The sequence below is a fragment of the Ovis canadensis genome, chromosome 3 (assembly GCF_042477335.2).
Source record: "Ovis canadensis isolate MfBH-ARS-UI-01 breed Bighorn chromosome 3, ARS-UI_OviCan_v2, whole genome shotgun sequence".
Lineage (NCBI taxonomy): Eukaryota > Metazoa > Chordata > Mammalia > Artiodactyla > Bovidae > Ovis > Ovis canadensis.
The window spans coordinates 141,578,071-141,605,284 of record NC_091247.1 but is presented as its reverse complement, the minus strand read 5'-3'; the positions used below and the strand labels follow the sequence as shown (position 1 = coordinate 141,605,284).

General features: G+C 37.3%; 1 protein-coding gene across 5 annotated transcripts in view; it reads left to right on the top strand.

The window, feature by feature from the left end:
- The window catches only part of LARP4 (La ribonucleoprotein 4), a 65,469-nt gene that overhangs the window by 6,653 nt on the left and 31,602 nt on the right, over positions 1 to 27,214 (top strand). For 2 of the 5 annotated variants that reach the window (XM_069584358.1, XM_069584359.1), the window contains exons 2-6: positions 4,619 to 4,667; positions 14,930 to 15,077; positions 16,071 to 16,223; positions 20,209 to 20,284; positions 25,892 to 26,028. In XM_069584358.1, the coding sequence (XP_069440459.1) occupies positions 16,094 to 16,223; positions 20,209 to 20,284; positions 25,892 to 26,028 (343 nt within the window). In that variant the 5' untranslated portion in view covers positions 4,619 to 4,667; positions 14,930 to 15,077; positions 16,071 to 16,093. Of the gene's footprint in view, positions 1 to 4,618; positions 4,668 to 14,929; positions 15,078 to 16,070; positions 16,224 to 17,432; positions 18,757 to 20,208; positions 20,285 to 25,891; positions 26,029 to 27,214 lie in introns of those variants that run through there. The other 3 variants (XM_069584356.1, XM_069584357.1, XM_069584360.1) reach the window with 3 other exon arrangements.

Here is a 27,214-nt window from a genome sequence, read left to right as displayed (position 1 = left end):
GGTTCCAGGATGGGGAACGCATGTACATCTGTGGCGGATTCATGTCAGTGTATGGCAAGACCGCTACAATATGTAAAGTAATTAGCCTCCAATTAAAATAAGTGTTTTTATATTAAAAAAAAGAGAGAGACATATATCTTTGAGTTCTACCTAATCCTAGGCTTGTTACTAATTTGCTCTGATTCTTGGTAAGGCAAAGCAGTTAATTACCTTAAAGTTTTTATACTTTGGTTATACTATTAATTGGGCAAAGAAAACTGTAAAAATGAGGATGAAGACTGCAGTCTGCTAAAATACAGACTTATTTATGTGCAATATTTAAAGAAATACAATTGATAAAGTGCACATAGACACTTTATATTTGCTCTTTTGGAAAAATAATTTTTTTTTCCAGTGTATAGTGTGTTAGTCTCTCAGTTGCGTCCAACTCTCTGTGACCCCGTGGACTGCAGCCCACCAGGCTCCTCTGTCCATGGAATTCTCCAGGCAAGAATACTGGAATGGGTTGCCTTTCCCTTCTCCAGGGGATCTTCCTGACCCAGGGATTGAACTCAGGTCTGCACTGCAGGCAGATTATTTACTATCTGAGCCACCAGGGAAACCCTTCTAATGTGTAAGTGTAAGTAAATGTAAGGAAAGGAAATTTGAATATCACATACTCATGCTTCCTGTCTTGTCTATTGCCTTGTCAAAACATTTGAACCAATTTTTAGTTTAGAAAATCTCTCTATATATATTGATGACTGGCTCTAAATTAAAGACAGAGGAATACTTTAGATGAATATTACTAGGAATATGGTATGAGCATAGGCAGAGAGCCAAGGATGTGGAATTAAGTTTTGTTTGGTTTATATATTATTGAGGAAAGAGAAGAGTATTTTCTGTGTCAGGATGGAAAAGTCAGAAGTAACCCAGGGTTTATATAGTGTAGAGTTGGGCAGTATTTTCATACCACTGGATAAACAAACTACAAAAGAAGTAAAATTGGCCATACCTCCCGTTTTGACCTGACCAGTCATTGTGTACACCTGTTTTCTGGAACAGCTGTCCCATTTTATTCTCAAAAATGTCCTGGTTTGTATGATATTTTTTTTCAGAAGAGATTAGAGGCTCACTTTGTGCTTGTTGGCAAGTTTTTTCCCCATATCATTAAAAAGGCAAGATAGTGTACTAAGTTGATATCAAAGTATTTGTTGTTGAAGGCATTGAGAATTACAGTTGAGCTAGCTAAGGGAAATAGGGTTATTCTATTTTTTTGAGTTGGAGGAAGGAAAAAAATAGGAGGGCAGTGGCTGGGTAATAATGATAAGATACAGTTATATGAAAGATTGCATGAAAGAATGGTTAAGAACATGGACTCTGGGGCCAGGCTGCCTGCTCAGGTTAGACATCTTTCTAGTGGACCTTGTTCAGGCTGTTTAACACATGTTTCTCAGTTTTCTTATCTGTAAATTCAGGATAATGTTCAAGTATGAGATAATATTGTACTTCTTATCTATCTCAAAGAGTTGTTAAGAGGATTGACAGTCAATGTAAAGCACTTAGTGTCTGGTACACAATAAATATATGTGAGTTTTCTTTCACATTACTTATGAAAGAGAAGTCTCATTTCAGTTTCCATAACAAATGGTTTACTGACTTGATTGTACACACTAGAAATTAAAAGTTATCCTTTTTCATAAAGGATTATTTTGATATTTGAGTTTTGAGGTTTTTTTGAGCTCATTTGTATAATTAGCTGTTGGCTTTTTAAGATGACCAATTTGAAGTAAAATGACTTGGTATTTTTTTGTGGTTCAGTTGCTCAGTTATGTCTGACTCTTTGCAAACCCATGGACTGCAGCATGCCAGGCTTCCCTGTCCTTCGCCATCTCCTGGAGCTTGCTCAAACTCATGTCCATTGAGTCGGTGATGCCATCCAATCATCTCGTCTTCTGTCATCTCTCCCTTCTCCTGCCTTCGATCTTTCCCAGCATCAGGGTCTTTTCTAGTGAGTTAGCTGTTCACATCAGGTAGACAAAGTATTGGAGTTTCAGCTTCAGCATCAGTCCTTCCAGTGAATATTCAGGACTGATTTCCTTTAGGATTGACCGGTTTGATCTCCTTGCAGTTCAAGGGACTCTCAAGAGTCTTCTCTAGCATCACAGTTCAAAAGCATCAGTTCTTTGGCACTCAGCCTTCTTTATAGTCCAACTCTCACATCCATACATGACTACTGGAAAAACCATAACTTTGACTAGGGGGACCTTTGTTGGCAAAGTAATGTGTCTGCTTTATTTAATATGCTGTCTAGGTTAGTCGTAGGTTTTCTTCCAAGGAGTAAGAAGCGTCTTTTAATTTCATGGCAGCAGTGACCATCTGCAGTGATTTTGGAGTCCAAGAAAACAGTCTGTCACTGTTTCCATTGTTTCCCCATCTATTTGCCATGAAGTGATGGGACCAGATGCCATGATCTTCATTTTTTGAATGTTGAGTTTTAAGCCAGCTTTTTCATTCTCCTCTTTCACTTTCATCAAGAGGCTCTTTAGTTCCTCTTTGCTTTCTGCCATAAGAGTAGTGTCATCTGCCTATCTGAGGTTATTGGTGTTTCTCCTAGCAGTCTTGATTCCAGCTTGTGCTTCATCCAGTCCAGCATTTCTCATGATGTACTCTGCATATAAGTTATATAAGCAGAGTGACGGTGTGCAGCCTTGACGTACTCCTTTCCCAATTTGGAACCAGTCCATTATTCCATGTCTGGGTCTAACTGTTGCTTCGTGACCTGCATACAGATTTCTCAGGAGGCAGGTCAGGTGGTCAAGTATTCCCATCTCTTGAAGAATTTTCCACAGTTTATGTGATCCACACAATCAAAGGCTTTAGTATAATCATCGAAGCAGAAGTAGATACTTTTCTGGAATTCTCTTGCTTTTTCTATGAACCAGAGGATGCTGGCAATTTGATCTTTGGTTTCTCTGCCTTTCATAAATCCAGCTTGAACATCTGGAAGTTTTTGGTTTACATACTGTTGAAGCCTTGCTTGGAGAATTTTGAGCATTACTTTGCTAGCATGTGAGATGAGTGCAATTGTGTGGTAGTTTGAACATTCTTTGGCATTGCCTTCTTTATTTTGATGACTATTTAAATGCTAAATACTTATCAGTTGGGTTCCTAATCTTTAACAATAAAGTGGTACATTAATCTCAGTAGAACTTTCTGTAAGTAGTCTGTTTGATTATATATTAGAGCAATCCATGACTCCAAAAATTAAGCTGGTAATCTATGACAGCCTCATTTTTTTTTTTATCTAAAGCAATCATCATCTGTCATCTGACTGAAGTAGTGAGAATTTAGGGAACTTACCTTTTCCTCTGATAGTGGAGGACCAGCAGTTATCGCTTTATTGATGAATAAACTTAAGGTTTTTTTCTGGGTGTGGAATAAGTGAATCCTGAATTTTGACAACTTGGCATATGACTTAGGGTGGTCCAGTTCCCTTGCTGGAAAGTGTGTGAGCCTCAGCAAACTTCTTTACCCAGGACTTGTTAGAATACAAACTCTCTGCCCTATCTCTGAACTGCTGAATCAGAATCTTCCTTTTTCTCAAGATCCCTAGATGATTCTTATATGAGCACTACAGTTTAAGAAACTCGCATATAGCATATAAATTTTATTGTCGATCTCCTGTTCAGGGTGCTAGAGAAGAGTAAACCGTAGGTGAGGTCACTGCCATTGTGGAGCTTGCAGACGAAATAACTCAAGTTAGGATAAGTGCTTTGTTATAAGGGGTAAATTTTATTGCACAGACTACCATTTTTCTTTTTTTTCTAGCTGGAAGTTAGTTGCACCGTGGCCCTAAGATAGAAATCACTGCAGAGCTCAATTGACTTCTGCCCTGAGTACTCTAGTTCTTATCTGGTAGTTCTTTTTCTGTATCCATTTCTTCTGTGTTGTTACCCACTCTTAACTTGCCTTTGGGCCAGGGTCTGTTTGGCTTGGTAAGGAGACGCGCAATATTCCTTAAATAGTGTAACTGTTTGTCTTAAAGTTTTCTCTGAGGCACTATAGTATAGTGGCAAAGAGCCGCTGCAGTGTAGTGGCACTCTCCTGACAGCCTAGGTTCAAATTCTGGCTCTGTCTTTATTAGCTATATAACGCTGGGTATATTACAGTTAGGTAAAGTTTTTCTGTATCTGAAAAATGTAGATGGGAAAATTTAATGTAGTTGTTATGAAGATGAATTCAGTGTCTCATAAATAGTAACTATCCTTCCTTGTGAGAAGGGTGAAAATTTCCCAGTTTTCATTTTTATTTTTTATAAAATGCCCTAAACTTATTCTAATAGGACTTTGAAGTTTTATGCTGGATGAAATGACAGATGTTTGTTTTGTGGTTTTTTTTTTTTTTTTGGTCACCTGTGCAGCTTGTAGGATCTTAGTTCCCCGATTAGTGATTGAACCCATCCACCTAGCTGTGGAAGCACAGACTTGAAACTGCTGGACTTCTCTCTCTTTTTTAAATGTAGTTGTAGTTTTGTGGTCCTCTTAATACTGGAGATGTAAAAATTAAACCTAGGTGATTGATCTGCCATGAGGCAAATAAGTTTAATCATTCTATTTACTTTATTTCTGTTTTTCAGCATTTGTAGGGTTAAGTGGCATGGGATTTCTGTTTCTGATAGTAAATAGGTAAGTAAAACAAATCTATGTTTTGACCAAACATATGTGGTCAAATCTGTGTATGACCACAGAGATGGTTTTGCCATATTTATGGTGATTTTTTCCTAACTCTTGGTTCTCCTACCTTAAAACTGCTGTCTTCTGACCGGAGGGTATCGTTTTGCCAAGAAATTGATGTTTCCCTTTTTCCTTTCATTTGTATCTTTCCCTAGATAGGAACTAGCATAAAATAGGTCAGTGATGAAGACTGCTTTTGGCTTATTCAGTAATGACATGTATTGCTTAGAAATAGAGGTGTTGATCTGTTACTTTACAAACTGACAATTTGAATATTTTTGTGGTGGTTTGTGAGTATGTGTGTGCTTATGTGCTACATATGTGTATGTTGGCAGATAGTTTCAGCATGCACTTAGATAATTTACCTCCTTTAATAGATGTTTTATATAACCATGTAGCCTCATGGGCTTATTTCTAGTTCTGTGGGAGAGATAAGGATTTTTATGGAGTTCTTTGTTAAACCTTAGTCAAAAGATGAGTCAAAGGTGGTTATCTAGAATTTAAATGGAAAAGTAAGTCTTTGTTCTTGTTAAATGGACTTGTCAGATTCATTATTGTGTCATTTTAAAGATTATTTGTTATAGAAAGACACATCAACTTGTTCTTTTGATGGACATTGTCAGTTTCCAAATTTTCTTTATGTTGAGTAATTCTATAAAGAACATTCTTGTGTGTGAAGCTCTTAGACTAACATTTACTGTGGTAGCTCATATTTTTTAAAAGTTTTTGACATCAGTATTGACAGATTGCTTTACATAGGTGTTGCGGATTTTTTTTTTTTAATGTGCTGCGTGGCATGCAGGATCCCCAACCAGGGATCAAACCTGCGCCCCTGCAGTGGAAGCACACAGGCCTAACCAGTGGACCACCAGGGAAATCCCTAAAATTCACATATTGTGATTGATTATTCCCACTTGTTTTAGTACATCTTCTGTGTTTGGCAGATCTTTTACTAGTTTTCAGTTAATAGTAACCTTCCAGACCTTTTCTGTTTTTACATACTAATATGCTTATCTGTACAATGATTTTATGTGTTTGTTAATATAAATTTAAAAATGCTTGTTTTGCAAGTTGAATTTTTTCATGGAACAATATGCCTTGAAGACTTTTCACATTGGTGTATGTAGACCTGCCTTTTTTTTTTTCTTATAGTATTCTGTGTTATGAAATATATTGCGTTTTATTTAACCGTTTGTCTAGAGATGGACATTTAGGTGGTTTTCAGTCTTTCACTAATGGGATCAGTGTTGCAATATACATTCTTGTATATGTCTTCTTGTATACATTAATGGCTTTTCGAGTGTACTGTTAAACTAGGCTGGTGAAAAATATACATATGCCCAGGTGTACTGCTGTTTATATGCCATAGGCCTCACACTTTGGTTATTCTTGGCACCATTAGCAAGGGAGACATCAGATTTATGGGTAGTATATTGCTGAAAGGCATCTAGTTAATTATTTTGAGTGATTATTAAATGCTTAATAAACTAGTACATCTCATCAGTAAGTAGAAGGTAAGTTTTTAAAATCATAGTTCTCCAATATTGTGTATTTATTTATAAATAAGTATATATGGGACAATATATTAATATCTTGTATGTTAAATATTAGTCTTAATCTCTCTGTCATATTTGGGGTCTCCCAGTTCTTGAATAGCTTTCTATACTTGCAGAAATGCCTACATAATGAGTTAGGCCTCTCCAGTGAATGTACTAGTCAAAACTCAAATTCCAGGATTCCCTTATACCTAGATGGATGCAGGCATGTTACTAAGAGCTGCTAGTTAGACCACACCTACAGGTGTCTTCTACTTGAAAATATATATAGTGTAGGGAAATGAGGTTTCTATTCTTAACTTCCATTTTGTAGTCAGGAGTGGCAGTAGAGGTGGTCAGCTTTAAGTAGAGTTAATAGTTGCAAGGTTGAGTTTCTGGTGGAGAAGTAACATTGATATTGGTAATAATAAAAGTTGTAATGGATTTGACTTTTGGCATTTACCACTTGATGGTGGCATGGATAGTGATTTCCTTATCAAGCCACTTCAGCAACATTATTTTGAGTGAGATTACCTTTGCATCTAATTTTTCAGCCTTTCCAGTGACAGGGACACTACCTTTTATTTACTTTGCCGTCTAATTTATCCAGGGTGGATTCTGAATACTAATAAGCATGCACTGTTCGGATTCTGCATAGGGGCAAATGTAAAGATGACTTGCTTTCTAAAATTGCTACCTAAAGAAAAATAAAAATAAAATTCCTACCTAGAGGTGTATTTTGTTGTTTGTTTTTGTTTTTGTTTTGCCACACCATTCAACTGGTGAGACTAGGCGTTGAACCTGTGCTCCTTGCAGGGGAAGCACAGAGTTCCAACTCCTGGGCTACCAGGGAATTAGAGATCTTGTTTCTTTGTTTTGGCCCTGCTACAAGGCATGTGGGATCTTAGTTCCTGAGCCAGAGATTGAACCTATACTGCCTGCCGTGGAAGAAGTGTTCAGTCTTAACTGTCAGGAAGGTTTCATGGAATTGTTTTGAATATAGTTTTTGTTTACTTGTTTGCTTATCTGTTTATGGCTGTGCTGGACCTTTGTTGCTGTGCGGGCTTTTCTCTAGCTGCGGGGCACTTATTCTCCTTGCGGTGCTCCTCTTGTTGCAGAGCACAGACTCTAGGGCGCTCGGACCTCAGGAGCTGCGGCACACGGGCTCGGTCGTTGTGCCTCTCGAAATCTAGAGCACAGGCTCAGTAGTTGTGGCACATAGGCTTAGTTGCTCTGTGACACGTGGGATCTTCCCAGATCAGGGATCGAACCAGTGTCTCCTGCGTTGGTAGGCGGATTCTTTACCACTGAGCCACAAGGGAAGCCCTCCATAGAGGTTTTTAAAAATTATCTGTGTACCTGGCCTGTTGGGGCTAGCTGGTGGTACTGTAAGGAAATTGATTGTTCTTTTCCCTGAGCTAATTATGATATGAAACAGTTGTCAATTAACATCTCTAAGCCAAGATGTTGCTTTGGTTATTTATCTTTGGTGCTACTTCAAAGATCCTTTTGCTCCCTTGCTAGGTTTGACATTTTGTTATCGGTGTTGATGTTTATTGTGAAAGCCTTTGTCAGCCCTGAAATCATAAGCCAAGAAGCACTCCAATTCTGTTTTAAACAGGCATATGAGAAAAAGGAAGATTGTATCAACTCTGATTTTCTATCACATCAGAAGGGTAAATACAGTGTCTAAACATTAATTTCTTTTTTTGCACCTGTGTGTCTACTATTCCATTCAGATAGACAGTTGAAGGTCTACTCTCAGCCTGGTTTATTTTGATAGCTGAAATAGTAGAGGGTGACCCAGCTTCTACCTTTTTTGATTGAGTCCACTGCCTTGCCGTAAAAAACAATAAACTATTACAGTGGTAACAAATTAGAAGTATGTACAAATAACGAGAGAAAGAGAAGTAGTGACCAAGACAAAGTTAGGTGTCCAAGGTTTGTAAAAACTGTAAGGAGTTTTGGTACATTTTTTAAAACAAAGAAGTTGAGATCAGTAACTGCATAATTACCAGGTGGCAGAGTAAAGTTAATTTTTGTCTGTTATACCATAGTTGACTTTTAGTTGTTGGAATTTCTCTTCAGTTTTGCTGTAAAGTACCAATATTAGTACTTTCTTCTTCTCTCTGTTTTTTTTTTTGTTTTTTTTGTTTGTTTTTTTTTTTTTTAGATTTATTTTTGGCTGTTCTGAGACTTGGTTGCTGTACACAGGCTTTTTCTAGTTGCGGTGAGTGGGGCCTGTTATTTGCTGTGGTGTGAGGGCTTCTCATCGCAGTGGCTTTGGCAGTTGCGGCCTGCAGGCTCTAGAGCATGGGCTCACTAGTTGTGGGGCATGGGTTTAGTTGCCCCTTGGCTTGTGGGACCTTCCTGGACTAGGGAATGAACTCAAGTCTCTTGCATTGGCAAATGGATTCTTTACCTCTAGCGCCACCTGGGAAGCCCTGAAACTTCAAACTTAATTATATCTGACCCTGTCTACCCCAAGCTTGCAGGCATGGTTGTGTTATGCTGACATGCGTGCTTAGTTGTGTCTGACTCTGCAATCCCATGGACTGTAGCCCACCAGGCTCGTCTATGGACTTCTCCGGGCAAGAATACTGGTGTGCATTGCTATTTCCAGTTTGTTTGGCTGTATTGGGTCTTACCTGCGCCACACAGGATCTTTCACTGAAGCACACAGCACACTAAGGGAAAAAAGCTTTATCAGAGAAAAAGAGAACTGGTCAGCTTTAGTCTTGGCTCTGGGTTGGTGGAAAGAGGGGTCTTATATTAACTACAAATTCTCTTTGATGCAAGGTGGGGCTGAAATTCCCACTACTTGTTGTTCTCTAAAAACCCATATTGAAAACTTTAAGTCATGGGAACTCCCCCTGTGGTCCAGTGGCTAAGACTCCATGATCCCAATATAGGGGCCTTGGGTTTGATTCCTGGTCAGATGACTAGCTTCCACTTGGCACAACTAAGACCCAGCACAGCCAGATAGATAGATTTTAAAGAAAAATTTAAGTGATACCAGATTGATAGTCTTACTGTGTAGTCATCCAACAGAAAGAAAGCAAATCCTCTCCTGAAGAGCACATTTTAAACAACCTTTAAAATTCCCACAAATAAAGTTTCAAGGAAAACGAGTGTGCGGAACAAAATCATAAAACACATAAGTCTTAATGAACATGGTTTAGCATTAAAAAATACAGATCTCAGCAGAAACTCAAACCCTTTGATTTTGGATATTACACATACTGGAATTATCAGATACAGGCTATATAATTAGAATGTTTAAAAGAAGGAAGCTACTGGAAATTCCCTGGTGGTCCAGTGATTAGGACTCTGAGCTTTCACTGCAGCAGGCCCTGTTCAATCTGGTTGTGGTGGGATGGCCAGAAGAAGAAGGAAGGTACTGAAAGGATTGGAGGAGAAGATGGCCACCCACTCCATCATTCTTGTCCGGAAGACTCCATGGACAGAGGAGATAGCTACAGTCCATGGGATTGCAAAGAATTGGACACGACTGAACAACTGAGTGCACACACACACTGAAAGGATGATCAAAAAACAAAACATTGATCGGATAGATTTGAGGAAAGAACCAAAAGGAACTTCTGAAATGAAAATGTAGAAAGAACTTAGAGACTGACTGTACAAGTTGGATGCATCTTAGAAACGACTGAAGAGAGAATTGATGAACTGGAAGCAAGGTCTCAAATTGCTCAGAATATAATCTCTCAGGAAGACAAAGATGTGGAAACTAAGAAAGAAAAATTGATACAAAGAGAGGTGGGATACAGGGTCAGAAGGTATAGAACATTTTCTTGGCATTCCAGGGAAGTAATAGAGAAGTTGGTGGAGAGCAAATTTGAAGAGGTAAATGACTGAACGTTTTACAGAATTGATGAAAGATGCATCAGATTTCAAAGAGTTCAGTGAACTCCAAGTAGAATAATAAAGAATTACACACTTAGGCTTATGATTGCAAAACACCATTGACAAGGGTTAAGCACCAGAGTTGAAAGAGAGATTAGGAATGACAGCTAGACTAGTGACTGAATTCTGTCACTAGTCCACATAGAAGGCAGTGGGGCAGTGGCTAAGACTCCGTGCTCCCAATACAGGGGCCCTGGGTTCGATCCCTAGTCTTTAATGTGCTGAAGAGGAATTATGTGCCTAGAGAGATTTCTGTATACAGCAAAAGTAGAACATAGAAATAAAGGTATTTTTTGAGAAACCACAACTGGAGAATTTACTAAAAAAAAAAAGTTCTGAATGATGTTCTTGGGGAAGAAGGAAAATGATCCAGAAGAAACGTCTGAAATGCAAAGAAAGAATAATGGTCAAAGATAATTGGTCAAAATTTAGAGAAATTTAAATAAACATTGAGTATATGTTACACATATGCAGGCACAAAGGGCACAAAATTATCTTTGATGATAATGTACTAGCAGAGGATTCCCCATTGACATTTATGCTCTGATTTGAAAAGTCCTTAATGGATGTAATAAATCTTTTTCAGTTTCATATTTTTTATGACTTAGACTTAAGGCAGCATTTTTTTAAAAATTATTTTTTAATTGAAGAATAATTGCTTTACAGAATTTTGTTGTTTGCTGTCAGATATCAACAAGGCAACATTTTAGTGAATGCTTTGATTTTTTTTTTTAATTTTTAATTTTTTATTTGCTCCAGGTCTTAGTTGAGGCACTTGGGATCTTTGATCCTCATTGCAGCATGTGGGGTCTTTAGTTGTGGCATGTAGAGTCTAGTTCCCCAACCAGGGATTGAACTCAGGCCCCTGCACTAGGAGCGCAGAGCCTTAACCACCAGAGAAGTCCCATGAATAATTTATTAATGAAATGCTTTATGGAGGAAAAATATCCCTGATCTAGGTTTTATAGCAGAGCGTGTTTTCTCCTAGTCCATGTCCACATGTTTATGTGATTTTTTACAACTGTAATAATCTGTGACTTGTAATCATTGTAGGTTAATACAGACTCCATACTTAATCTCTGTGTATCTTTAGTTGGATATATTATTTCTCATATAATAGGATAACATGTAAGAGGGAAATATCAGTACTTACAGATTGTCTTAAGAAGTCAGTGAGTTCATAGATGTGTTCAGTATAGCACCTGGCCCAGAGAATTGCTTAACGTGTTTGCTTTTGTTACTGTGGTGGAGATGTTTTTTCTATGCCATTGTGTGAAATCACTTTCCATTTTGATATTTTTCACAATTTATCAATACAATATTTGATGTGTCATGGTTTAATAGATAGCAAATTTTTGTGTTGTATTAATACCCCCCTTTAGATTTAATAAATGTGGTAGTGTATCTTTACAGCTTTGTTGAGGTGTTTTTTATTTATTGTTTGTTTTATTTATTTTTGACTGTTCTTGAGTTTTCATTGCTGTGCAGACTTTAGTTGTGTAAGAGGGAGCTAGTCTCTAGCTGCAGTGCCCTGGCTTTGCATTGCAGTGCTTGTCTTGTTGCAGAGCACTGGCTTCAGGGCTTGTGGGCTCAGTAATTGCAGCAGTAGTTGTGGCCCTTGGGCTTAGTTGCTCCTCAGCATGGGATCTTCCCAGATCAGGAGTCAAACCTGTGTCTCCTGCCTTGGCAGGCAGATTCTTTACCACTGAACCACCAGGGAAGCTCTGTGGGGTTTTTTTTTGACTTCACCACATGGCTTGGGGGATGTCAGTTCCCTGACCAGGGACTGAACCTCGGCCCTGGCACTGAACGAAATGTGCCAAGTTCTAACCACTAGACTGCCAGGGGATTCCCTCTTTATAACTTTGAGTGGTTGTGTAACTCACTTTATCTAGTGAGTGTGTTTTAATTTCCTGTTTTGCTCCTTTGTTTGACTTTGAGTTATTTGCATTTCTTGGCTCTTATAAATAATAATAGGATGTGGGAAGCTAAGTTGCACCATTTTATAGTCGTCAGTAAAATAATGAGTTTGGAAATTTTATGCCAAGGTAGGAATTATTTTTAAGTGCTTTGCTAATCTAATAAGCATCAAATGGTCCTTTATTTTCCTATTTGTGTGCATTTGTGAGGTTTTTTTAGAATTTTATTTTCCTAGTCTTTATTTTCATTTTGTTGTTGTTGTTGCAGTTTTGTATTATTCTGTAGTCAACCATTCTCCTTGTGATTTGTATTTGCTTCTTTAAAGCTAATTTTCTATGACATAATAATTTACATTTATGTAAATAGTTAACTTTGAACATACCTCACAGTTATTTTGATTAATGCATTAGTGTTTGCGTAGTATTCTTTTGAGGGTGAGACAGCCAAATTACTTTTATTCAAAATCAACATGCTTCGTAAAAAAGAATATGGAGTATTTATACATATCAGTTGCTTTTCATTGTTAATATTCAGCTCTTAAGGAACTCTTCTTTGTCTTTAGGCAGCCCTCTTTGTTCGGCTGCATTGGGTCTCAGCTGCGCCACGCGAGGTCTTCCACGGCAGCGCTCACACTCTAGCTGCGGCTTGTGGGCTCTCAGGTTGTGGCCCGAGGCTTAGTTGCCCCATGGCATGTGGGATCCCAGTTCCCCCATCAGGGATCGAACCCCTGTTCCCTACATTGCATGGTGGATTCTTAACCATTGGACCACCAAAGAAGTCTCTAAGGAATTCTTACCTCAATGCATGGTTGAGAAAATTGAGTTAGGAACTTTCCCCACAATCACACAGTCGTTAATGTTAGTGCTGGGTTTTGAGTATGTGATTCTAGAGCCTCAACTCTTGCATGTAGTCATCTGTAGTTGTTACCTATTTTGCTTTACTAAAGCTGCAGCCGTTCTATTAGTTAAGGGTATTTCTAGTGGATACATGGCTTCTCTACTGTATATTTTTCATGTACAGGTTTTATTCATGAAATGAATTTTTTACTCTTTTATTGCATTTATCAAGATTTAAGAGTTTTATTTTTCTGAGAACCATAGTCTTTATTATTTGCCATTTTGGAGGGTAGGGACATAATTGGTATTTTCAGAATTGAGTGAAAGGAGGGGAGGGTAAGTATGTATTAATAAGTAAATTTTCTTCTGTCGGAATGCTTAACACGAAATTAAATGTTCCCATGGCAGGAAGGCTAGGCTGTCACAAACTCTTCATGGTTCTTTTCTGCCATCAGTCAGAAATTAAGCTATACTTAAAATTCCCAAATCACATTCAATCCCTTCTGCTCCAAAGGCTAAGTGGTGAGGCTACTGCCCTGGTGAATGCAGAAAGGGGGTGTATTATCTGTAGAGAATTTTAAAATAATAATAAAATTGACTAAAAGCCAGATGTTTATATACAGTTCTAAACAGTGTCAGTGGTAAAATAATGTCCACCAACACCAACATTTCAAGGCCCAGCCCTGTTCCCAAGATACAAATGAACCTTGACATGGAAAAAGGCATTGTGTCTGGGCATTCTCCTTTTTTCCAGATTGAATTTCAGTTGATATGTGAAAGGAATCCAAAAATACATGCAAGCTGTGGAGTATAATTAAACCATGTTTCATTGGTTCATACATTCAAGTTATGTTAGCCATGTTAGTTGCAAAGTATGGGAACTCACTCAAAGTGAAAAATCAGTTTATTAGATTCAAGGGTACGGGGGAATTTCATGGTACATAATTACAGGAAGTATAGTTAGGCCTGTCAGAAGCTGAGTCTTCTCAGCAATTCTCTCTGAGGCTCTTCAATTCTTCTATCCAGAGTTCTGCTTTGGTTGGTTATATTTTGGTGTTGGTAATACTTAAAGGCTGTTTTCACACTTCTACCTAAACCACATGAGTCAAGGTCAGTTGTAAGAACTCTAAGTAGACAGAATTTATGACAGTGTCCTGTAAATGGCTCAGTGTGTGCCAATTATTTTTTTATGAAAATCAAATCCCCAGTATCTGCGGGTCATAAAGCTTCCTTGCTGTACCTTCTGGTACTTGCCATCCAGGAGAGGGGCCTACAGTTGAGAAGACAAAAGTAACTTTCTGGAAAAGGAGTGAATTCTATGGAGGATCATTAGTGTACTTGAGAAGGATCAGCCCTGTTGTTGGGTTGAATGCGATGAGAGAAATGTATTTGTGCATCCTGCTTCCTCTCCTTCCACCTCTTGAATACTCTTCTCTCTCACCCCTTGCCCCATGATCCATTTCTGCTTTGTGTGTGTGTGTGAGAGAGAGAGAGAGAGATTAGGTGATGTATGCAAATGATCACTTTAGATGGTAACATGTTAAATAATTGTTTTAGACATTAAGAATATACTTAAGGGACAGATGGAATAGTGCATTCTGATGTAAGGCAGAATGCTGGTTTTGACTTGGAAAAAAGTTTCCACTTACAGAATCATTCACACTTGAAGGTCTCTGTCACAAGTTAGATGGCAATAAAAATTTACTCTGAAAAATTGCTCTTGATAATGCAAATGGTCAAGATAATGTGCATAGTTTTAACTATAATATTTGCAAGTAGGTTGGGGTAAAGCAGTATATCTATATTAATAGTATTTTATGGAGATGTTTTTATTGTACAGGTAGCTAAATTTTATATATAAACATTTCAAGTTCATCTGCTTAAAAGGTTTATAGTTCAAGTTGAGCCAAAAACTTTAAAATATTATTTATTTAATCTAAATTTGTAATTTTAATGCACTAACTTTTAAAATTTACAAATGAATCCTATGATTATTTAGCAGGTGACATCTAAAGGAACTGGTTTAAATCCTAATGCCAAAGTATGGCAAGAAATACCTCCGGGAAATACTGATGCTACGCCAGTAGCTCATGGAACTGAAAGCTCTTGGCATGAAACAGCAGCTACATCAGGATCTCTTCCTGAGGGTAAGTCCTAAATATTTCATCAGAATGCATCACAGTTTGGCTAAACATTTGACCAACCAGTTTATAGAACTTCGGGGTACCTCCTTTGATTATTTGATAAGATATATTTATAAGTGTTTAACATGTAGTTTGTATACCATTCTCATTTATATCCAGTATGAATAGATGGTCACTAATTTCAGAGAGCAGCTGTATCTTGGGGTTCAGTTTTTAACCCATGTATAATATCGTATTTTTAAATTAGTTTTGATCTACCATCATTGACAGGGCTGTTTACTCACTGTCTGATCTTGGGCAGATGATTTAACCTTTCCATGCCTGTTGCCTTCATCTGTAAAACATTGGCAGTAATAGTTTGGCATTGAATTTTCTGAGAATTAAGTAAATAATGTATGTGAAGCTGTCATATAATAGATAGTACTGTGTAAGTTTGGGCTGTTTTTTTAAATTTATTTATTTATTTGGCTGCATGTGGGCTCTAGAGTGTGCAGGTTTCAGTATTTAAGGCAAGTGGGATGTGGGATCCCGTGTGGGATCTTTTTGGACCAGGGATCGAACCCATGTCCCCTGCATTGGCAGGCAGGTTCTTAACCACTGGACCACCAGGGAAGTCCTTACGCTATTTTTAATCCCTTTTTTTTTTTTGACTTTATTTGGCTGCACTGGGTCTTAGTTGCCACATATGGGGTCTTTAGTTTCAGCATGTGGGATTTAGTTCATTGACCAGGGATTGAACCTGGGCCCCCTGCATTGGGAGTACAGAGTATTAACCACTGGACCACCAGGGAAGCCCCAGTTGTTAATCATTTTAGCTTATTTGTAATGGTCAAGCTTACGTCCTATTGAAGACAGTTCTTACTTAAAGCCATACGGACATTTTCCCATTTGATAGAATTCTTTGAAATCTTGTTATAGAAGACAAGTGCCCGGAGTACCTAAAGATAGGATTTTAAAGAATTACTATTTACTTTCAGTATGTTTTTTTTAATACAGGTAATAGAGAACTTGCAGATGATATGTGTAAGGAATATGAAGTAATGTATTCATCTTGTGAAACCACAAGAAATATTACAGGCATTGAAGAATCAACTGATGGAATGATTTTGGGGCCAGAAGATCTGAATTATCAAATATATGATGTTTCTGGTAAACTTTGATTTTATTGGTAAAATGAGAATGCAGTGTGCTAGTCTTTTCCCCCTTCCAGTCTCTTTGTCATTGTTCTAGTAAATAGTAGCATTGATCAGTCTATTTTATTATTTCAAAATAAGTTTATATTAATGGGATATTAGGCAGTTTTTACAAATGGTCAAACATGAATATTATAATTTAAAAATATATTTATTTTAAAGATCTTATTGTAAGAAAGTGTGAAGTTAACGATGAAAGGAAAAAAACAGTCAACATAGTTAAAAGAGACCTAAATTACAATCTTTCAGAGAGTCCAAGTTTCCTGGTCTATTAGTGGGACTTGACAGAACTTGTCAATGCAAGCTCTGTCAATTTTCCCATCACTTTTGTCAAGGAGAAATGCATTTTAAATGGGATTAATTTTGAGATTATATATATGTGTTGTTTGTGTATGTGTATGGGATTAATTTTGAGAAAAGGGTTGTGTTAAATCATAGTTCTGTTGTAGTTCAGCTTGTGAGATAATAGTTTTTTTCCCCGCTCCACATTCATTTGTTGGCATAGGTTAGTAGTTGCTTGGATTTAAAATGGATGAAATTTAAAGGAAAGTAAAAATAGACCATAGACCCTGATTACCTAACTTTGTTTTTCTAATTTCCAAACAGTCTCTTTGGAAAATAAGTGAAATAGGGAGTAGGCATTTCTATCACTGCTTAGTTGCTGACCTGGTTTGGTTGAGTTTAGTTTAGTTGCTGACTTAGTTTAGTTCAGTTGTTCAGTCATGTCTGACTCTTTGCGACCTCATGGACTGTAGCACTCCAGGCTTCTCTGTCTATCACTAACTCCTGGAGCCTGCTCAAACTCATGTCCTTTGAGTCAGTATGCCATCCAACCATCTCATCCTCTGTTGTCCCCTTCTCCTCCTGCCTTCAATCTTTCCCACCATCAGGGTCTTTTCAGATGAGTCAGTTCTTTGCATCAGGTGGACAAAGTATTAGAACTTCAACTTCAGCATCAGTCCTTCCAATGAATATTCAGGACTGATTTCCTTTACTGATTTGCTAACATTAGTCAGCAAATTTGGAAAACTCAGCAGTGGTCACAGGACTGGAAAAGGTCAGTTTTCATTCCAATCCCAAAGAAAGGAAATGCTGAAGAAAGCTCCAACTATCCCACAGTTGCACTCATCTCACACTCTAGCAAAGTAATGCTCAAAAATTCTCCAAGCCAGGCTTCAACAGTACATGAACCGTGAAATTCCAGATGTTCAAGCTGGATTTAGAAAAGGCAGAGGAACCAGAGATCAAATTGCCAACATCTGTTGGATCATCAAAAAAGCAAGAGAGTTCCAGAAAAACATCTACTTCTGCTTTATTGACTATGCCAAAACACTGTATGGATCACAACAAACTGTGGAAAATTCTTTAGGAGATGAGAATACCAGACCACCTGACCTGCCTCCTGAGAAATCTGTATGCAGGTCAAGAAGCAACAGTTAGAACTGGACATGGAGCAACAGACTGGTTCCACATGGGGAAAGGAGTATGTTAAGGCTGTATATTTTCACCCTGCTTATTTAACTTATATGTTAATAAGCAGAGTACATCATGAGAAATGCTGGATTGGATGAAGCACAAGCTGGAATCAAGATTGCCAGGAGAAATATCAATAATCTCAGATATGCAGATGACACCATCCTTATGGCAGAAAGCGAAGAGGAACTGAAAAGCCTCTTGATGAAAGTGAAAGAGGAGAGTGAAAAAGTTGGCTTAAAGCTCAACATCCAGAAAACTAAGATCATGGCATCTGGTCCCATCACTTCATGGGAAATAGATGGGGAAACAGTGGAAACAGTGTCAGACTTTATTTTGGGGACTCCAAAATCACTGCAGATGGTGACTGCAGCCATGAAATTAAAAGACATTTGCTCCTTGGAAGAAAAGTTATGACCAACCTAGACAGCATATTAAAAAGTAGAGACATTACTTTGGCAACAAGGGTCCGTCTAGTCAAAGCCATGATTTTTCCAGTAGTCACAGCATATTAAAAAGTAGAGACATTACTTTGCCAGCAAAGGTCCATCTAGTCAAAGCCATGGTTTTTCCAGTAGTCATGTATGTATGTGAGAGTTGGAACTAGAAACAAAGCTGAGCACAGAAGAATTGATGCTTTTTATCTGTGATGTTGGAGAAGACTCTTGAGAGTCCCTTGGACAGCAAGGTGATCCAACAAGTTCATCCTAAAGGAAATCAGTCCTGAATATTCATTGGAAGGACCGATGCTGAGCTGAAACTCCAATACTTTGGCCACCTGATGTAAAGAACTGACTCATTTGAAAAGACCCTGATGCTGGGAAAGGTTGAGAGCAGGAGGAGAAGGGGACGACAGAGGATCAGATGGTTGGATGGCATCACCGACTCAGTGAATATGAGGTTGAGGAGGCTCCAGGAATTGGTGATGGACAGGGAAGGCTGGTGTGCTGCAGTCCATGGAGTCGCAAAGGGTTGGACATGACTGAACAACTGAACGGAACTGAACATTAGTCAAGGTCTGTAAACCTTTGTCCTCAGTTTGTTATAAATACCTGAATTAGATTTCTCAGGTCAGCCCGCTTGAAAGTTGATTCCTCAAGTAAAATGGGATGGTATTTCTATATAATAATGAAAGATTGATTAGGTTTTACTCCCTCATGTTGTAAAATACTTAACCACTGGCTACATTTTGAACATAGAGTTGGTTTAAATGAAGTGGCAACCAGTTGAAATTTTAAAGGTTTGCTATAATGATATTGAAAGCTTAAGCATTTTGGTGGATGAATTTTGTGTTAGAAGAGTTGCATATACTACATGGAAATAGAATGCTTTTTATTTTTAATGAAATTAATATCTAATAACACTTTGAGTCTTGCATATAAGACAAAGTAGTGGTAAAATCATGCACAAAATGTATGTTTACATATATCCTATTATCTGTGTATTTAAAGGAAATTAGCCTACTTAATCATTAGTGCTTTTAAAAAAGAGGACATATCATATGATTTTAGCAGGTGGTGTTTTGTGTAAGAATCTAATAAGAACTGATGGTTTTCCAGGCTTTAGTCCTGAAAAATCATGTTCTGGGTTTAAATAATAGAAAGCATAGAGGGCTGTTAGAGAGTTGGTCCAATCCTTTGGACATTTGAATGCTTTAAATATTCCTAGGAAGATACAGTGCTCTAAAATTAAGCAATGAAAAGAATATAAAAAGATAGAAGTAGGTTTTTTTTTTTCTTAAAGTATAGTTGATTTATAGTGTTACTAATTTCTGCTGTATAGCAAAATACATGTATAAATATATATTCTTTTTTCTATTCTTTTCCATTATGTTTTATCAGAGAATATTGAATATAATTCCCTGTGCTATACAGTAGGACCTTGTTTATCCATTCTTTATATAATAGTTTGCATCTACTAACCCCAAACTCCCAATCCATCTCCCTTCCCCCCACACATACACCTTGGGTACCACAAGTCTATTGAGAGAGAAATTTAAGGAGTGTGACTCACATCAGGTTTACTACCAGTAATGTAAATGTGGAGCCATATATATATATATATATCCCACTTTGTGTAGTTCCTATCTTCAAATTTAGATTACTATTACTTTAGTTCTTTGAGTTTTCATTAAAGGAATAAGTAGTTATCACATTTTTTAAGTATTAATGACTGTGTTTTACAAAGTGGTATTCAGGTGCTTTTAGTGTTACTGATGATTTGTTAATTGCTTGATAAAATATATAAGTTTAAAACTGAAATGAAATCTGTCTAAACAAACAAGAATAGAAAAGTTGAAAGAATTTATTAGACCATGTGTATCTGAATTCTAAAAAAGAGTGAGAAAACAGTTTTCTGGTGATTTTAATTTGTGCATACTTTGTGGCTTATTCTTAAAACAGCAATATGTAGTTTACTACCTGTGGTAATTAGGAGTTAACTTTTTCTCTCTTGTTTTCTACCATCAGGAGAAAGCAACTCAGCAATTTCTACAGAAGAACTAAAAGAATGTTTAAGGAAACAATTAGAATTCTGTTTCTCACGGTACATTATCATTTTTTGATTGACATTCTCTTCTTTTGAATTGTTTGATTAATATATGTAAAATAACAATGAAATATTAGACTGGTACAAACTTAATTGGTTTCAGATCGTGAATTTTAAATCATTATAGCAAGATTCAAACACATGTTTATTAATCAAAATAGGAACCATTACGATCAACACATTTTTGCCAATGAGAATTAAGTTTATTTAGTCCTGTAGTGTAAAAATTTGTGCTTCGGGATTTGAGAAACTCTTGGAAAGCATTTTCTCCTTCCTGCTGGTTGTAGAAGCATTTTCGCTGCAAAAAGTTTTCTAGATGCTTAAGAAGTGGTAGTGAGTTGGCAAGAATCAGGTGAATATGGTGGATGAGGCAAAACTTTTGTAGCCCATTTCATTCAACTTTTTAAGGGTTGGTTGTGCAATGTACAGTCAGGTGTTGTGGAAAAGAATTGGGCCCTTTCTGTCGACTAGTGCCGGCTGCAGGAGTTCTGCAGTTTTGGTTCATCTCGTAGATTTACTGAGCATACTTCTCAGATGTAATGGTTTCACTGGGGTTCAGAAAGTTGTAGTGGATCAGACTGGCAGCAGATAACGAAACAGTGATCATGACTTTTTTTGGTGCTGCTTCTCTGTCCAGCCACTGAACTGGTGGTCGCCAGTTGTCATATAAAATCTACTTTTCATCACATGTCACAATCTGATCGAGAAATGATTCATTGTTGCCTAGAGTAAGAGAAGATGACCCTTCGAAATGACAATTATTTTGATTTGTGGTCAGCTCATGAGGCACCCACTTACTGAGGTTTTTCACCTTTCCAATTTGCTTCAAGTGCTGAACGGCTGTAGAATGGTCAATGTTGATTTCTTTGGCAACTTCTTGTGTAGTTGTAAGAGGATCAGCTTCGATGATTGCTGTCAGTTGGTTATTGTCAACTTCAGATGGCTGGCCATTGCCTTCCTTGTCTTCAAGGCTCTCTTCTTCATTGCAGAACTTTGTGAACCACCATTGCACTGTATGTTCATTGGCAATTCCTAGGCCAAATGTGTTGTTGATGTTGCGAGTTGTCTCCACTGCTTTACAACCCATTTTGAACCCAAGAAAATCTGTTGAGTTTGCATTTTGTCTAACGTCGTTTCCATAGTCTAAAAAAAGTATAAAATACACGGCAAATAATAAGTCATTAGCAAGAAAATATAAAGCAAGAAATGTGCATTAAAATGATGTATAACATAACCACATTTAAGAATGTATTCCAATATCAAATGGCAGAGTTCATCAGTGTAAAACCACAATTACTTTTACACCAACCTAATAGAATGGAAAAATGGTTTTTTTAATTTCCTTTGGTAATGTATTTTGGTATCATTCTTCAGTGTATTTCTTAACTAGATTTAAAGATGTAGTCTCCAATTGTATATGTAAAGGATCTATTCCTTTGGAGAAGGAAATAGCAACCCACTCCAGTGTTCTTGCCTGGAGAATCCTAGGGATGGGGGAGCTTGGTGGGCTGCTGTCTGTGGGATCGCACAGAGTCGGACACGACTGAAGTGACTTAGCAGTTGGATATTTTTCCTATAATCATATTCATTTTTAGGGTTCATTTTAAGTTATCTCTTAATTATAGTTGTAGTAGTTTGCTCTTACAACATTTGATCATGGAGTTCTTTTTTTAATGACTTAATAAGATTGTTTGATAAGATGGGTATAGAATTTTTCTCTTTTTATTTATAGGGGTATAGAATTTACATTGCCAATTATTTCTGGGGAAAGGCAAATATTTTAAGATGTCTTATTTATAATTCAGAATTATATAGGTATATTTATAGCTTAGATGTATAAAATTTCAATTTGTAGAACTTTCCCTTCCAGAAGAGATAGAAGTTGGATATTCTTGGAATGTAATGTCTTCTGTTTTTCAGAGGAGGACTAGTAAACCAGTTTTTTAAGCTAGCAACCTGGATTTTGTTAGACTTGTTTATTTCTTTATATAGAATACATATTAACTTGGGTTTAATTGATTCATCTTGAATATCTCCCTTTTCTTCTCCATTTTATTCTTTGCCTTGGTAGTCTAGTATAGGCCCTAGTTCTATAAAAGACCTGTGGCTTTGCTCTAGTCATTTGCTCCTGTGATGCAATTCATATTGTGTAACATACTTACTGTAGTTATTTTAAAATCTTTGCCTACTAACTGGATCATTTTGCCTATATTTCTTGAGTTTTTTTCCCTCTTAATTCTCTATTCACAACTTCTGCCCTTTTTGCATGTCTTACACATTTTGATTATAATTTGGACACTACATATGCTAGCCACACCATATAAAATGAAACTAGAAGCTGGAAGTGCCATAATTTTTCTCTCTAGACAAGGTTTGAGCTTTCTTCTGGTTGGCAGTAGCAGATTGATTTCTTTAATCTAGTCAGGAATTGAGCTGAGTCAGGGCTGAGCAGCCATTTTAAATACACTTGTTCTACCTCTGATTTATCTCTGTTCTTTTGTCATGACCCTCTTAGGCTTTTGATTTGGAAACGCAGTTTTCTGTCAGCTCAGTCCTGAAACACCAAGGGAGATTTGGTTCCGTTGTTCAGAGGTTTGAGACGAGCTCTTTAGCCTCTTATTCTGTACAGCTTCAAAATCTGGCAGATGTCTTATCAAGAAGACCTGTCTTAGGTTTGATGCTAGGTTCCTTCTTCCACTGGGACTGCCACAGGACCACAGAGATTCTACTCTGCTTCTTCAGCCTGGCTCCCAGCCTCCCATCTTCCTCCTTAGAACTCAATAAATGTCATATGGAGGAAAATTAGCTGTGCAAATGCCTGAGATAAAGCTCTGCTAGTTTCCTTCTGGTCCAGGATCTGTACATATCCTTGGAAAAGAAACATCATCTTCCTGGAATTTCATTTTGTCCTTGTAGCTTCCACAGCTCTCCTTTATCACCAAAAGCATGACTTTTTGGTCATCTACCCAAGCTTTTTTAGTTGTTGCAACATGAGCTGTAGCTTATCATGATCTGCCACATTCTACTCAGAACTACAAAACAGTTCAAACTGGCTGGGCATTTGAGATTTGTAGCTCAGCAAACTTGCCACTGAGACATACTAGATTTAGTCATGAACATATTAGGTATTAGGTCTTATCTCTTCATGGCAAATAGATGAGGGAAAAGTGGAAACAGTGTCAGATTTCATTTTCTTGGGTTCCAAAATCAATGCAGATGGTGACTGCATTCATAAAATTAGAAGACGCTTGCTCCTTGGAAGAAAAGCTGTGACAAATCCAGATAGTGTATTTAAAAGCAAGAGACATCATTTTGCCCACAGTGGTCCGAAAAAGCTGTAGTTTTTCCTGAGTCATGTATGTATGTGAGAGTTGGACCATAGAGAAGGCTGAGCAGTGAAGAATTGATGCTTTTCAACTGGTGCTGAAGAAGACTCTTGAGAATCCCTTGGACAGCAAGGAGATCAAACCAGTCTATCCTAAAGGAAATCAACACTGAACATTCATTGGAAGGGCTGGTGCTGAAGCTCCAATACTTTGGCCACCTGATCGGAACAGCCGAATTCATTGGAAAAGACGCTGATGCTGGGAAAGATTGAGGGCAAGAGGAGAAGGGGATGACAGAGGATAAGATGGTTGGATGGCATCACTGATTCAGAGGACATGAGTTTGAGGAAATTCTGGGAGATAGTGAAGGACAGGGAAGACTAGAGTGCTGCAGTTCATGGAGTCACAGAGTCAGACACAACTGAGCAGCTGAATGATATTAGGTATTAGTCGTAATCCTAGGTGTTATATATCTATTAATTTGACTTAACTTCTGACAAGGTACGGTTTCTTTAAGGGTATGCCATTCTGTTTTATAAGAATAGGCCCGCTGAAAGTCTCAGTCGATTCAGAATACAATCTTTTAGTTGTACTCATGTTTACAGTAGTCTTGTTTTCAGGTTCTTAAGGAATAAGACAGTATGTTCTAATGTCCTTTCTTTTGTGCTGAAGTGAATTTGTCACTGTTATCCTCTGTATTCTTTTTCCCCCCAAGACAAATAACCGCTATTTGTTTACAGTTGTAACCTTAAAGTGATTAATACTCTATTTTAGTATAATTTTTAATATATTAATTTATTAATAAAATGATTTTATTTAATATTTATTAATTAAAATTTTAATGTTTATTTGATTATTTTGGTTTGTGTGTGTCTTTGTTGCTGCACATGGACTTTCTTTAGTTGCGGCAGGTGGGGGCTGTTCTTGGTCGCACTGAGTGGCTTTCCCATTGTGGTGCCTTCTCTTGTTGTGAAGCACAGGCTCTGGAGCACAGGCTTCAGTAGTGACAGCACTCAGGCTCAGTAGTTGTGGTTGCACGGGCTTAGTTGCTCCACAGCATGTGGGATCTTTGCAGACCAGGGATCGAACCCATGTCCCCTGCATTAGCAAGCAGGTTCTTGGACCCACTGTACCACCAGGGAAGTCCAATTTTAGTATAATTTGAATGTAAAGGCCTTGACCCTGCTCTGCCAGGCACTAAGTCTTGTCAGGTGTCACTAGTGGTGAAAGAACCCGAATGCCAATGTGGGAGACTTAAGAGACCGATTCCTGGGTTGGGAAGATCCCCTGGAGGAAAGCTTGCCAACCCACTCTAGTATTCTTGCCTGGAGAATCCCCTTGGACTGAGGAGCCTGGTGGGCTGCAGTCCAAACAGTTGCAAAGAGTGGGCTTCCTTACTAGCTCAGCTGTAAAGAATCTGCCTGCAATGCAGGAGACCCTAGTTCGATTCCTGGGTCAGGAAGATCCCCTGGAGAAGGGATAGGCTACCCACTGCAGTATTCTTGGGCTTCCCTGGTGGCCCTGATGGTAAAAAATTCACCTGCAGTGTGGAATGGATAAAAGTAGAGCTGAGTAAGCAAGGGAGGAGTTGAAACAGGAGTGCTTGTGTGGTTTTAGTTTTAAATAGGGTGGTCATTGAGACGATTTTTAAGCAAAGATTTCTAGCTATCTATAATCATACTGTTTCAAAGATTTAATGTAAATTATAAGACAATTTGATTCTCCTTCAGTTTGTTGTTAAACAGGATTTTATGTGTAAGAATGTGTTTTCCTTTTTTTAAAATGTATGAGACAAAATCTTTTGTCTTAATTTAAAATGATTTAAATTTGTTATTTTAGCTTTATTATTTAAATTTAAAAGTCAAATGTACCTATTGAAAATGAAAAACATTAAAAAATTTAAAGTCCCTCATGATCCAACTCATGGCTTACACTATATTCTCCATATACATGTTCTAACAACAGTGATAAAGTATGATGGAACAAAACTATGTATATTTTGTGATACCCTTTAAGCCTTTTTGCATATCAGTATAATTTGATAAACTCCCTTGTTCAAAACTGTTGGACCCAGTGTATTTAGGGATCCAGAAACTTGCCAGAAGTTGTTAAAATGTATCTGTTGCATATTATGTATTTTCAAAGTTTACCTTGTTATTTCTAATAGTATAATTTTGTTTTCCTAGATTTAGTGATAAAAGTAAATAAGGCATCTCTTTTCTTTAGGTGCTTTTTAAAATTTGTTTTATAGGACTGTACTTCTCTTATTCCTTTCCAGAGAAAATTTGTCAAAGGATCTTTACCTGATATCTCAAATGGACAGTGATCAGTTCATCCCAATTTGGACAGTTGCTAACATGGAAGAAATTAAAAAACTGACCACAGACCCTGACTTAATTCTTGAAGTTTTGAGATGTATGTAAATCATACCTTTTACTTTACTTTTAAAATCAAAAATTAAATATTCTTTTGATTTCTGATTGTATAGAAAATTGTTTTTAACTCCATGTTTTTTGTTATTCTGTGCTAATAATTTTTCTGTTTTTATTGACTGATACATAGCTATATCAATTCTGTACCTTGGTTGTTCATCTTGATACCCATTTACTCAAGTATAAGCAATTAAACCTCAGGTTTTTTGGCTGTTAAAATGCTTTATGTATTGTTATCCCACCCTCTAAAGCAATGTGTTTCTTGAAAACAGTAAGAAGTAAACTTCATGGCATAACCTGATAGACACACTACATATACAGAACTGAAATGTTAAGTATGTTATTTAGTACTGAATGCTTGAAATGAGTTCATTTCTTTTATTCTGAATTTGTTTTCACAACCTGTTAGAGAGTTGTGACCTCCAGTTTAACAAATGCTGCTCTAAAGTTTAGTAAAGAGTTTATATTTTTAGATTGAGGTTTAAGAATTGTTGGTGGTAATTGTGTCTTATATCAGCATTTCTTGGTAACCTCTCTTTCACGGGTTTTGTTAACTACTTGAGTAAAGACAGATCTTCACTTTTATATGAAATTTGAGATGATTAAAAGTTAAACACAGAAAGTCCAGTAATAGTTTTACATAGGAGTAGGGATTTCCATTCTCAGAGGATAAAGATATTTATTAAATCTCTGATCACGTGGAAAGATAATTTCTTAAAATGACCCAGTCTTGTCAACATTTAAAGAATTGGCCAAGAGACAGAATCTCCTACCTCCAAGGGCTGAAACCTAGGATTTATAAACAAGCCTTCCTTAACAACTGCTTTTATTCTCTCTACTTGCTTGTGCAGGGAGATGTGGAATATTATCCTTTGAGGTATTAGAAATAAATGTTTTGGCTTGTGGTACTACCTTTATTCAGTATTGCTCAAAAGCAGCATCTAAAAGATGGCTTCTGGGTCTCTGTAGTAGTAAGTAAGAGTAAATATGTTAAAATCACAGAAAGTTTGTAATGATTTCTGTATAATTCTTGGTTTAAGTGCTTCTCAGACTTGAAGAATTTCTTCACATGTCAAAGCTTGTTACACTTCCCAGAGTAGTGTTTGGCTAGTGTAGGTACTTTGACTTTACTTGAATTCAGTAATTGTATATAGGGAAATACCTTACGA